At 32.9% G+C, this 12,938-nt stretch overlaps 1 protein-coding gene across 1 annotated transcript in view; it reads left to right on the plus strand.

The window, feature by feature from the left end:
• The first annotated feature begins 316 nt into the window (after positions 1 to 316).
• The window catches only part of Dock7 (dedicator of cytokinesis 7), a 181,412-nt gene continuing 168,790 nt past the window's right edge, over positions 317 to 12,938 (plus strand). Inside the window, exons 1-8 of the mRNA XM_048816301.1 lie at positions 317 to 425; positions 1,775 to 1,950; positions 2,129 to 2,197; positions 4,991 to 5,120; positions 5,208 to 5,420; positions 5,889 to 5,974; positions 10,668 to 10,734; positions 11,584 to 11,733. Coding sequence (XP_048672258.1) covers positions 2,133 to 2,197; positions 4,991 to 5,120; positions 5,208 to 5,420; positions 5,889 to 5,974; positions 10,668 to 10,734; positions 11,584 to 11,733 — 711 coding nt within the window. The 5' untranslated portion in view covers positions 317 to 425; positions 1,775 to 1,950; positions 2,129 to 2,132. The remainder of the gene's footprint in view (positions 426 to 1,774; positions 1,951 to 2,128; positions 2,198 to 4,990; positions 5,121 to 5,207; positions 5,421 to 5,888; positions 5,975 to 10,667; positions 10,735 to 11,583; positions 11,734 to 12,938) is intronic.

Here is a 12,938-nt window from a genome sequence, read left to right on the forward strand (position 1 = left end):
AAGTAAATTAGATTCAGAATATGGACAACTATTAATTTGGGGCATTATTGGTTAAGTAAAAATAGAATATGTTCCATAAAATGCCATATTGAAAAAAGCTTTATATAAGTTGGCTCTAACTTTTTATCATACATCAGCATAACAAAAATGTTTTAATGTAATTATAATATTTAGGTAATTATATATTTCCTATAATATTTTAAATTTATAGGCATTAATATGCTGAGATTTTGATTGTTCTTTAAGTGAATCTTCAATGTACTTCCTCCTATTTAAATAAAAAAAAATGTATAGAATGTATTTGCTTTTTTTGTTTTAGAACTGTGGCAGCCGAAGTTAGGAAACAGATCTCTGGACAGTACAGTGGTTCTCCCCAACTGCTGAAAAACCTCAACATTGTTGGCAATATATCCCATCACACCACAGTAAGTAGCATGTTTTACAGGTATATTACTGGCAAGACCATGCAAAAGTAGAGGAAAGATAAGAGCCAATAAATTAGTTTCTATCACTGGTCTCAAAATTTTACTTGATGCTTTTTTTTTGGCAGGCTGGCCTGCCTGTCTGCCTGCCTGCCTGCCTTTCTTTCTTCCTTTTTTCTTTTATTTTCTTTCTTTCTGCTGGGGATTGAACCCAGGGCCTTGTGCATACTAGGCAAGTATTCTACCACTGAGCTATGTCCTCAGTCCAGTAAATACTTTTAGTAGGTTTTGTGTATTTTTTTTTAATGGCTACTATAAAAAATTACCACAAACTGGATGGCTTAAAGTAATAGAAGATTATTCTCTCAGTATTGAAGGACAGAAGTCTGAAGTCTGTATCACTGGACTGAAATCAAGTTTTTCAGGGCTACACTTCCCTTCAGAAGTTCTAGAGAGAATCGTTTCCTTGTCTCTTTCAGATTCTGGAGGCTTCTGGCATTCTTTGAGTCTTATGTCTTTAAGGCTAGAATCTTCAAATTTTTCTCAGATCCATCTTCATTTGGCTTTTTTCACTGTTTATATGACCCAAATCTTCCTCTGTCTTACTATAAGAATACATATGATTCCATTGGGGGGCCCACCCAGATAATCTGTATTTTACGGTCCTTAATCCATGTGCAGAGACTTTTAAATTTTTTTCATACAAAGTAGTATATACAGAGTCTTGGTTTGGGATGAAGAGAATTTTTGTATCAATATTGTGTTCCAAACTACAGTATGGTCATGTTTTTACAAGAGCAATCAACAATAACAATAAATAAAATAAGAGGACTGTTTAGAAACTTAGCAATAAAAGCTCCAAAGATATAAAAAAAAGAATCCTTCCTATGAGTACTTTGAAAACTGTAAAGTTTAACATGACTGTGAATTATTATTACTATTTTTATTTGAGAGTTATGGGCAAAGTCTAAGCAAGAAGGTTAAAGAGGGTATGACCAAAAGCATAAAAGGAGTGTAAGACCGATGTTTTGTGGTTTCCTTAGAGCCTCTGGCTGATCATCCTGTTGAAATTATAGAAGGAACTAGATTAAAGCATTTTATATTTAAAAAATGATTTTCCTTTGTGGGAAATTTTAAAATTCTTATTTTTTTAATATATTTTTTTTAAATATTTATTTTTTAGTATTTGGCGGACACAACATCTTTGTTTGTATGTGGTGTTGAGGATCGAACCCGGGCCGCACGCATGCCAGGCGAGCGCGCTACCGCTTGAGCCACATCCCCAGCCCTAAAATTCTTATTTTTACCTCTTCCTATCTGCCCACCTCTCATTCTCACCCTTCTTTATAAAGGTGCCCCTTACTGAAGCAGTGGATCCAGTGGATTTAGAAGATTACCTCATTACTCATCCTTTAGCTGTGGATTCTGGCCCTTTACGGGATTTAATTGAATTTCCTCCAGATGATATTGAAGTTGTTTATAGTCCCAGGGACTGTAGAACCCTTGTTTCAGCTGTACCTGAAGAAAGGTAAGAAGACACCTATTTGGGGTTTTAGTGTAATAGAAAAGGCTCTCTTTCATTATGTTATTTAGATTCTATTTCTTTTGGTAGTTCCACTTTCTATTTTAACAACAAGAAGGACAGCAACCAAATTTATCATTGCTTTCCTAACTAAATTACAAAAAATTTTTCTTTCTTAAAACAGTGAAATGGATCCTCATGTTAGAGATTGTATAAGAAGTTATACAGAAGACTGGGCCATTGTGATCAGAAAGTAAGTTGTATGTTTATTATAATGTATAAAAATATTGAGTAGGATTTATAAATGGATTAAGGTAGATTAATAATTACGAGGCTCGAGAATTCATAACAAAATAGTCAATGAAGAAAAAGAAAATATCTTGTATAAAGATACTTTTTCCTTTGGAATTTTATAATTACTTCTGTTTACTTTCCTCTATTTGGTTTGTGGGAATAGTATTTCTATATTATCATAAAACAATAATAATAATAATGGGGGTTGGGGATGTGGCTCAAGCGGTAGGGCGCTCGCCTGGCATGCGAGCGGCACTGGGTTCGATCCTCAGCACGACATACAAATAAAATAAAGATGTTGTGTCCGCCGAAAACTGAAAAATAAATATTAAAAAATTCTCTCTCTCTCTCTTTTTAAAAAAATAATAATAATGATTTGTAAGTATAATTCTTTTATGAAATCACGAATAGATATTATTAATGAGTAATCTGTTTTTCTTAATAAGATTCCAATTTAGTGAAAGTTTCATAGTTAAGCTTAATGTCCAGTTTTCCAGATTTAGCTATTTGAAAGATCTCTGCTCTTTATAAACTATCCAAATACTTACAGGTCCTTGACATATACATCCACACAGGTAAATGTTGGTGAAAAAATGCTTTATTTTACCACATAATTTATTTTTGTAAGGGACTGTGTTCAAAATACCAATTCAAGTTAAGAAACAAAACACAATTAATTTCCCCTTGCCAGTTTGCATAATGAAGCAAGGTCTTCATACTGAATCTTTTTAGCCCTGTTTTATTTTTAAAGCAGTTGTAATAACCAGTAGTAGAGAATTCTGTTATGGCATTATAGTTTTCACAGATTAAGGAATCTATACCAGAGAGTACTAGCAGAAGTGATGTATCCATTGCATATTTCATCATCATAGCTACTGTTTTATTTCTCTGGGCTTGATATTGTGTATCATTCTGGAGGATACTGGTGATATGCTTTTTAGTTTTAGTGTGACCTAATAAAAGCACTGTCTGCTACCCTTTATGTAGAAGAACTCTTTCTGTGAACTTAAAACATTGGTTAAAAATTCTAGTAGCCAAATTTTAGACATTACCAAAGAAAACACTTCCTCTGTCAGGTAATTCAAAAGTCTTTATTTGTTTGCATATATGTTGGGAACCTATAATCCAAAGTCTTAATAGGTTAGTTGTAAAATACATTGGTCTCAGAATCATGGCCTCTTCTAATCATAGTGTTGCTAAGGCTGGTTTAAATAAGAGGGTAAGGGAATTAACATTTATGAGGACTTATTATGTGTTGGGTATTTATTGGGCACTTTGTACTTTTCTCCTTTAAAGTTTCAATATATGAGATAGCTCAGGACAGAATGCTCCTTTTGAGCTCAAATGAAGGAAGTGAGAGTAAGTCCTATGGATAGCTGGGCGAAGTGTTTTTAGGCAGAGGGAAAAACCGCACATGAAAACCACATATTGGAAATGCCAGAAATATTCAAGGAAGAACAAAGAGGTCTTTGTGGCTGGAACAGAAAAAATGAGGGTGAGAATGCTAAGAAATGAGGTCAGAAAAATGGTGTTGTGTGGGGTCGGATGGGTAATCGTGTAGAGCCTCATCATAGCAAGTGACTAGAGAACAAGATGATAAAGAAGAGTGTTGATTATGAGTCATTTGCAGCTCTCTTCAATTTCATACTATCCATTTTTTTAAGACAGAATGAAAGACTGTTTTGATTTATCAAAGCACATTACATATACAACATCACAGATTGAAGTACTTGAAACATTTCATGAAAGATAAGATTCTCCTGCTGAATAAACCTTTCATATTATTATACTAAGTATCTTTATTTTAGTTCTTCCAGAGAAATGCTTTCTATTATTTTGTGGTTATACTGTGAACATCATGTAACTTCCCTTTTAATAGCTGTGGCAGCAAGGCATGATGTGAATCATATAAAATATGAATTTTTATTATTTCACAAATTAGTTGATAGCAGGAACCATACTATCTGCTGGTAATTATAATTGTTTTGTACCAATTGATGTATTTCCCCAAAACTTTGACTCTGTGTAGTTTAGAATCATGAATAAAAATTATTTATCAGTTCTTATTTGATATGCTTTGATATTGACAGGAAAGAAATTTACATTAATTTAAGAGTTATTCTGGAGCTGAGGTTGTGGCTCAGTGGTGGTGCGCTTGCCTAGCATGTGTGACGCACTGGGTTCGATTCTCAGCACCATATACAAATAAATAAAAAATAAAGGTCCATCAAAAACTAAGAAATATTAAAAAAGTTATTCTTAGCATGTGCTCTGTGCATATATAATTAATAAATAATATAGATATATAGAGGTGTGCAGATCTTGCTATTTTTCATTTTACAAGTTTGTAGCTTTAGTTCAAACTTTTTTCTACTTAATGATATATGGCAAAAACCTTATGAATAATTTCAGTGCTTCATATACACATGAAACACTTTTAAAGTTTATATTATTAATAATATAATGTATTTCTTCTTTCCCATTTTATTCTTTAACCTGGCTTCTCAGCTTTTTACTGACCAAGTCTTTAGACTAGAAATACAATTTAAATTGTACCCCTGCTCTTGGGTTGGATTAAAGGAACCTTGATTGGAAATTTTATTGAACTTCTGGTTAAATATTTAAATACTCAAAACTTTTAGAATAGATCTTTATGTGAAGAAATAATGAGAACATTTGGCTTATTACATGATGATGCTGAAAAAGTGAAAAATTTAAAAAATTTGATATTTATTTGTTTTATTTTGAATAGATACCATAAGCTGGGAACAGGATTTAATCCTAATACATTGGATAAACAGAAGGAAAGGCAAAAAGGTTTGCCAAAACAGGTCTTTGAATCTGATGAAGCTCCAGATGGCAATAACTACCAGGATGAACAAGTAATGATTTTATTCTTAAATAACTGTAAAAAATATTTTAAGATAACTTATTAATTAATATATTATATTTAACATTTCATATGACAGGATGATCTTAAAAGACGTTCAATGTCAATAGATGATACTCCAAGGGGTAGCTGGGCTTGCAGTATCTTTGACTTGAAAAATTCGCTTCCTGATGCATTGCTTCCTAATTTACTTGATCGAACTCCAAATGAAGAAATAGACCGCCAGAATGATGACCAAAGGAAATCAAACCGTCACAAAGAACTCTTTGGTTTGCATCCATCACCAGATGAGGTATAGATGTTTACATACAGAAGAAGAAAATGAGTATTAAAATAGACATTTTTGGAGTAGGATTTATAAGTAGAATTACAATAATGTAGAAAATAAAACCTAGAAACCCACATATGATTTTTATAAATGAAATATACTTTTATACTACTGAATTTGTGTGTGTGTGTGTGTGTGTGTGTTTTTAATGCTGGTGCTGGAAATTGAAACAAGGGTCTAGCACATGCAAGGCAGATGCTCTACCACTGAGCTACATATACCCGCAGTGGTGAAAATTTTCAATGAGTAATTTCTTTGAAACGAGCACATGATCCAAAGACTTCTGTTTAAGGACAAAGAAGTTATTCTTTACTATGTTAAATTTTGAAGACTAAAAGTATTAGATTAGTAAAATAAGTTTTTAAAAAAGTAAATTGCAAGGGGTTGAAATATGATAAAGATGTTATTTTTGTGTTGCATGTCAATTTATAGGAAGAACCAATAGAACGACTTAGTATTCCTGATGTACCCAAAGAACATTTTGGTCAAAGACTTCTTGTGAAATGTTTATCACTTAAGTGAGTATTAATTTCTTTTACTATATAGCTTTCTGGGGCAATATTTTGATATTTTGGCTACTAGTATAACAAAATCTTAGTAGATTTTATACAATTATGTATGTCCTTTTGAGAAGTATTGTCCTATACATAATTTTAAATGCTGTTCAGCCTTCATGCTTATATCTGAAGTTAAGCTTTAGAGCATTTTTGGTTCCGAGGTGAAGGTAACTCTTAGCCTTAGTTGTACAATTAGTCTTAAAATTGGAAAAACATTCACTGAAATATTATTTATTTGACACTGTTCTTGATTGAGGAGTACAAAGACAAGCTATTTTTTTCATTAAAGAGTTAATTTTATATTTGTTACATGGTAGGCTTTGTGTTTTGAAGACTTGGAAGTATGTATATGTGTGTGTGTATGTATTTGGAAATATATATATTTTTTACTTATTTAATTTATTCTAATTAGGAATTATATATTTTTAACTTTAAAAAATTTTGTGACTTCTGACATCGTTGAGGTGACATTTTATATTCATATTCTGCTTTACAAATATTTTATTTCATGCTGTCTTCAGAGTAATTCTGTAAGATATTATTTTCTTCATTTTACAAATGAGGAATTCTGGATTCAAAAGAATTAGCAGAACATTGGCATGATCAATATTGGGCAATCTGGAAAACAAACTTCATATTCTTTTCATTAAAACATATTCATATTATAAATTAAATGTGAGTTCTGACTTCAGGAAAAAAGTTTAAATTAATTCATAGAGATCTCTAAAAGCAGCAATTTATAGTGACAGACAACTTTTGTGTGTAATTCTGGCAACTTTCTTTCCTTAAAATCTAAGTCTTCATATATTTAGTTAAATTATCCAGAAACCTGTAAGATTAAGTATGTTGAGTGTTTTGAATATCTGACGCCTAACTGTATCAAATTTATAATCTTTTTTTAACAGCTCTTCTGTAGTATACTTTATGTATCACAAAATCTACCCTGTTAAGGTGTACAAATCAGTAGTGTATACTCATAGTATTGTGCAACTGTCACTATTGTCTAATTCTAGTATATATTCATCACCCCAAAGAAACTCCATACCTTTATTCATCAGCTTGGGCTGCTATATGAATACCATAAACTGGGTAGCTTATCCAGCAGAAATTTATTGTCACAGTTCTGGAGACTGGAATATCTACCTTATAGAATTACTCCGAAGACAGCATGAAATAAAATAAGAGAAAGCACTTTGTAAAGCAGAATATGAATGTAAGATGTCACCTTAATGATGTCAGAAGTCACATAACTTTTTTAAAGAAGGGGGTTGGTTTTCAGTGAGGCCTTGCTTTCTAGCTTGCATATAGTTGCCTTTTTTTTCCCCCTGTGTCTTCACATGCCTTTCTGTCCTTAATGGACAGAAAGAGAGGTCTCTGTTGTTTCCTTCTTTTATAAGGACACCAGTTCCATGGGATTAGTGTACAATCTTAGGATTTCATTTAATGTAAATTACTTCCTTTAAGGCCCTGTCCTCACCTACAGTTACTTTGGTGTTAAGGCTTTAACATAAGTTCTAGTGAGATTAATAATGTCACCCCTGTGCCCTCTTCCCCTTAGCCTCTGACAGTCATTAAGTTGCTTTTTGTTTCTGTGAGTTCACCTATGTAGGTGATATTTCATGTAAATAGAAATATACAATATATGGCTTTTTGTGTATAGACTTTGTGTAAAGGTTTCTTCACATAGCATACTGTTTTTATGGTTCATCCATGTTGTAGCATGATCAGTAATTCATTCCTTTGTAGTGCTGAACAGTATTCTACTGCATGGATATACCTCATTTTGTTTATCTGTTCAACAGTTTGGAGGTGTTTCCACTTAAAAAAAAAAGCAGCTTTATTGAGATACAATCCCCTATTAAGTAGTTTACCCAGTATTTGCTCAGTATACAGGGCACCAGTATATTCACCTCATTCATTAACTATACAAGTCAATGGGTTTTGTTATGTTCACAGGTCTGTGTAACTTATCACAAGAAACTTAAGAATACATTCATCACTCTGTGTTTGTGTGTGTGTGTTGTTGTTGTATGTGACAAAAGTAAACTTGACCACTACCTCTCTCCATTTCCAAAAAGTTATTTACAGTTTGAGATTCTAAATATGAAAGGTAAACAGTAAACTTTCTAGAAAAACATATAAGGGTAGCTTCATGAAAGGAAGGAATTCTTTAATATGATGTAGAAAGCACAACCCTTGTTTTCATTGATACTTTTTACTTCATTAAAGCTGATTTTGTTCATCAAAAGGCACAAGAGTGAAGACAAGCCATAGAGAAGGGAAAAAATATTTCCATACACACTTTGGACAGTGTGCTGAGATTCAGAATACACAAAGAACTACCCATTGCTGAGGAGAAAGTTAAATAATAAATAGAAAAATGTATCAAATGAAGGTGTCTGGGCTGGCGTTGTAGTTCAGTGGTACAGTGCTTGCCTAGCATGTGTGAGGCACTAGATTCGATTCTCAACACCACATACAAATAAGTAAATAAAAATAAAAGGTCCATTGACAACTAAAAAAAATATTAAAAAAAAGAAAGTATCTGAATGGTCAGTAAATATGTGAAAAGACGTAGGAAAAAATCTAGTGCTGTACTACTTGCTTGCTGCAGTAACAGTATCAAGTGTAGAGGATGCAGAGTACATTTTATAGAGACTGACACACACATGGACAGGATCATCAGGTTTCCTTTTCTTTAATTTTTTTTTAAAAAAATTATTATTATTATTATTATTATTATTATTATTATTATTATTATTATTTTATAGTATTGAGATTGCTGAGCAACATCTCCAGTCCTTTTTATATTTTTATTTTGAGAGGGCATCTTGCAGAGTTGCCGAGGCTGACCTACTGGCACTAATCCTGCCTCCATCTCCTAAATAGCTGAGATTATAGGCATGTGCCCCCACATCTGCCTAAGGTCCCTTTGCTTTTAGTTTCTGGTTGAGTTTTACTAAAGAGACATTAAGAGGAAGTTGGAGGGTGGAAGAGAGTAGATCATGTGAGGTATTAATTCCTCTTACTCTCTTCTTCTGAGTCACTTTGACTTGTTTCTTCCTTCTCCTCATAGTTTCTATGAAGAGCCCTGGATTCTACTATTTTTTTTTTTTTTTTTGCTTACTTCTTCCATGTTCTTTTTCAGCCCTGAGTTGATGATGATTCCTACTGTTGCTAGCCCCAGGGAGTGGCACTCTGCATTGTTTTTCCCTAGATTTATCGAAACGTTTTTAAATGGCTCTGTATTAAACTCAGCCCTATGTGAATATGTTGTCTGTCTCCTATAAGGACCTCAACTGATACTCTTGTAATTCAAAAACAGTGTAATGCAGAGTTATTTCAACTTCAGCACTATTGACATTTTTGTCTAGATAGTTCTTTGTTGTCAGCATCAACTCTGTATAATGTAGACTGTTTAGTCACATACGTAGGCTTCTATTTGCTAAATGCCAGTAATAACTGCTGCTGTAGTTGTGATAATAAAAAATGTCTACAGCCATTGCCAGACGTCCCTTGATGTCAAATTTGTCCTTTGATGAGAACTATTGCTCTAGTTTAATTAATCTCACATTACATATTATTTCAATTAATAAGTATTTACTCAGTGTTTACTTTGTGTAGGCAATTGTTCTTGGAAATGAATTAAACATCTCAAGCATACAGTTAAAATAAATTTTGACATAGATATAAAATGGGAATTACTATACCAGCATTGAAAATAAGATTAATATTACTGACATGGAAATTTGCCTAAGTGAAGTAAGCCAATCCCCAAAAAACAAAGGCTGAATGTACTCTATGATAAGTGGGTAATGATCCATAATGGTAGGAGGGGCATGGGAAAAATGAATGAACTTTGGGCAAAGGGGTGGGAAGGTTCGGGGGACGGGGGCAGGAAAGATGGTGGAATAAGATGGACACTATTACCCTAGGTACATGTATGACTGCACATATGGTGCGATGCTACATCATGTACAGCCATAGAAATGGAAAATTGTGCTGCAATTGTGTACAATGGATCAGAATGCATTCTGCTGTCATATATACCTCATTAAAATGAATTAATTTAAAAATGTTAGGTTAAAAAAATCAAACTACTAAATATTATGTATACTCTGACACTCTTTTTTAAGAAAGGTCTGGATGGATTAGGTACTAAACCACTAATTATGGCTCTTTCCACATTGTGGAATTTTGGATGCTTTTGTTTTATTCTGAATGTTTTTAAATATTTTTAAAGTGTTTTGTATTCAATACATGATTCATAACCTGAAAGAGAAACATTAGGTGTTTAGTTTTAAATCTTTTGAAAACTGAACATATATACTTATATTTTAATTTATATGTTTGTATGTAAACCAAATTACAGGTTAGAAAGTGATTATTGACACAAAATGGACATAACATACCATGAGGCTTTTAGGAAGTTTGAGATATTAAGGAGAATTACATAGAGTAAGTAATGATTGATTTAGGCTGTGAAAGACAAGTATGGAAAAGTGTATTTTAGGAAGAATGTGTAGTGTAGGCATAGGTACAAATATAGTAATGTGCAATGTATTAAGGTAATTTAGTTTTGGAATCAAAATTTCTCTATAGCTATGTCTCCTATATGTATTTTAAAGTTATTTTATCCTTTTTCTTCATGAAGATTTGAGATTGAAATTGAACCCATTTTTGCAAGTTTGGCTTTATATGATGTCAAGGAAAAGAAAAAGGTAAGATTATATAAATTTGACTGTAGCCATAATCATAGGTTTCAAAAACCTATTTTTAAGTTTTTTTTAGAAGGTGAATAAAGTAAGTTTAAAAAAATTATTAACATGTGTCTTTTGAAAAAGGGAATAGAAACTTATCAAGACTACTTAAATATTTTCTTTAAACAAAATTTTTTTTTGTAGTTGTACATGGGCAGAATGCCTTTATATTATTTGTTTATTTTTATGTGGTGCTAAGGATTGAACTCCAGCTCCAGCCTGGGTCTCACTAATTCTTCAGACTGGCCTCAATCTTGCCATCTTCCTGCCTTAGCCATCCAAGCAACTGGGATTACAAGCATGCACACCACGCTCAGCAGCATTTCCTAATTTAGTATTATAAGCATAATATATAGTAGAAATCTTAAGAGCTGAGGCTCTGACTTCTTCTGTGAACATATGACATAATGATTTTTTAAGCAGAACTCTGCTCCAGTAACTTGTATCTCAATCAAAACTGCTGATACATTCTTCATGTTGTTTATAAAAACCCAGTTTGAAGTCATTCCTCTCAGTGATAATTTCCTTGGATGTTTTATTAGAGGTTATATTTTTAATCCAAAGAGTTTGTAGGAGGATTCTTTGGAATTATAGACTTTTTAAAATATTTATTCTATTTTCCCAAAATTTTCCATTTCTTTTCTTTGATTTAAAGTAAAGATTGGTCTCAATAACATAAGATAAACTGCAGGTTAGAGTATAATGTCCTGATTAATGTCTGAAATATTTTAAAACTCAGTATGTATGATTATTGTGAGTTTTTAAAAAACATACAGATTTTAAATTTTAATATGTGAATATATTTTTTAGATTTCAGAAAACTTTTATTTTGACCTTAATTCTGAGCAGATGAAAGGATTGTTACGTCCGCATGTACCACCTGCTGCCATCACCACTCTGGCACGATCAGCTATTTTTTCTATAACTTATCCCTCCCAAGATGTTTTTCTTGTAATAAAGGTAAGAATAATGTTAAATATATTTGTTTATTATATAATGTTTGTATACTTTTCTTTTTATCAATACTGCTAACTCTTTAAGGGCAGAGATTTGACTTTTACTTATTAGTTCTTTTCCCTTTTGATATTCTGTAACACAATGTGGATATACACTATAGGTGCTATCTTTCTTTTCTTTTTTTTGATACCAAACATTGAACCCCACTGAGTCACATCCCAGTTGCTTTTAAAATTTTATTTAGAGACAGGGTCTTGCTGAGTTGCCTAGGGCCTCTCTAATTTGCTGAGACTGGCTTTGAACTAGTGATCCTCTTGCCTCAGTCTGCTGAGCCGCTGGAATTACAGGCATGGGCCACTGTGCTTGGTTTATCTAGATTTTCTTGAATGTAGACCTCTATTAGGGTTCTCTGACAAATGGAACTGGATACATTTTAAGGAATTGTCTCATACCATCATGGGGGTTGATAAGATTGTGATTAATATGGCAGGTGGGCAAACTGAAAATTCAGGTAAAAGTTGAGTTGATTTTCAACTCAAAATGCATCAAAGATCTAGGAAATAGGCCAGAAACTATGCTATTTCTAGAAAAAACAAAACAAAACTAGGGCCAACACTACAGCATATAGGCACAGGCATTATTTTTCTCAGTAGGACCCCTTAAACCTCAGGAAATAATGTCAAGAATTTATAAATGGGATGCTGTCAAATTAAAAAGCTTCTGTGTAGCAAAGGAAACAATTAGGAATATAAAGAGAAACTATAGAATGGGAGAAAAATCTTAGCTAACTACTCTTCTGTCAGAGGATTGATATCCAGAATATATAAAAAACTCAAAAATTTTATACCAAAAAATCAAATAATCCAATAAATATATGAAGAAATGTTCAACATCATTAGCAGTTAAGGAAATGCAAATCAAAACTACACTGAGATTTCATGATTTGCAAATCAGAATGACAGTCATCAAGAATCCAAACAATAGCTGGATGCAGTGGCTCACGCCTATAATCTCAGCAACTCTGGAGGCTGAGGCAGAAGGATCATGGGTTTGAAGCCAGCCTCAGGAATTTAGCAAGACTGTAAGTGACCTAGTGAGACCCTGTCTCAAAATAAAAAATAAAATAAAAGGACTGGGAATGGGACTCAGTGATTAAGTGCTCCTGGGTTCAGTCCCTGGTACGTCCCCCCCCCACCCCCCCCCCCCCC

The sequence above is a fragment of the Marmota marmota genome, unplaced genomic scaffold (assembly GCF_001458135.2).
Source record: "Marmota marmota marmota unplaced genomic scaffold, marMar, whole genome shotgun sequence".
Classification (NCBI taxonomy): Eukaryota; Metazoa; Chordata; class Mammalia; order Rodentia; family Sciuridae; genus Marmota; species Marmota marmota.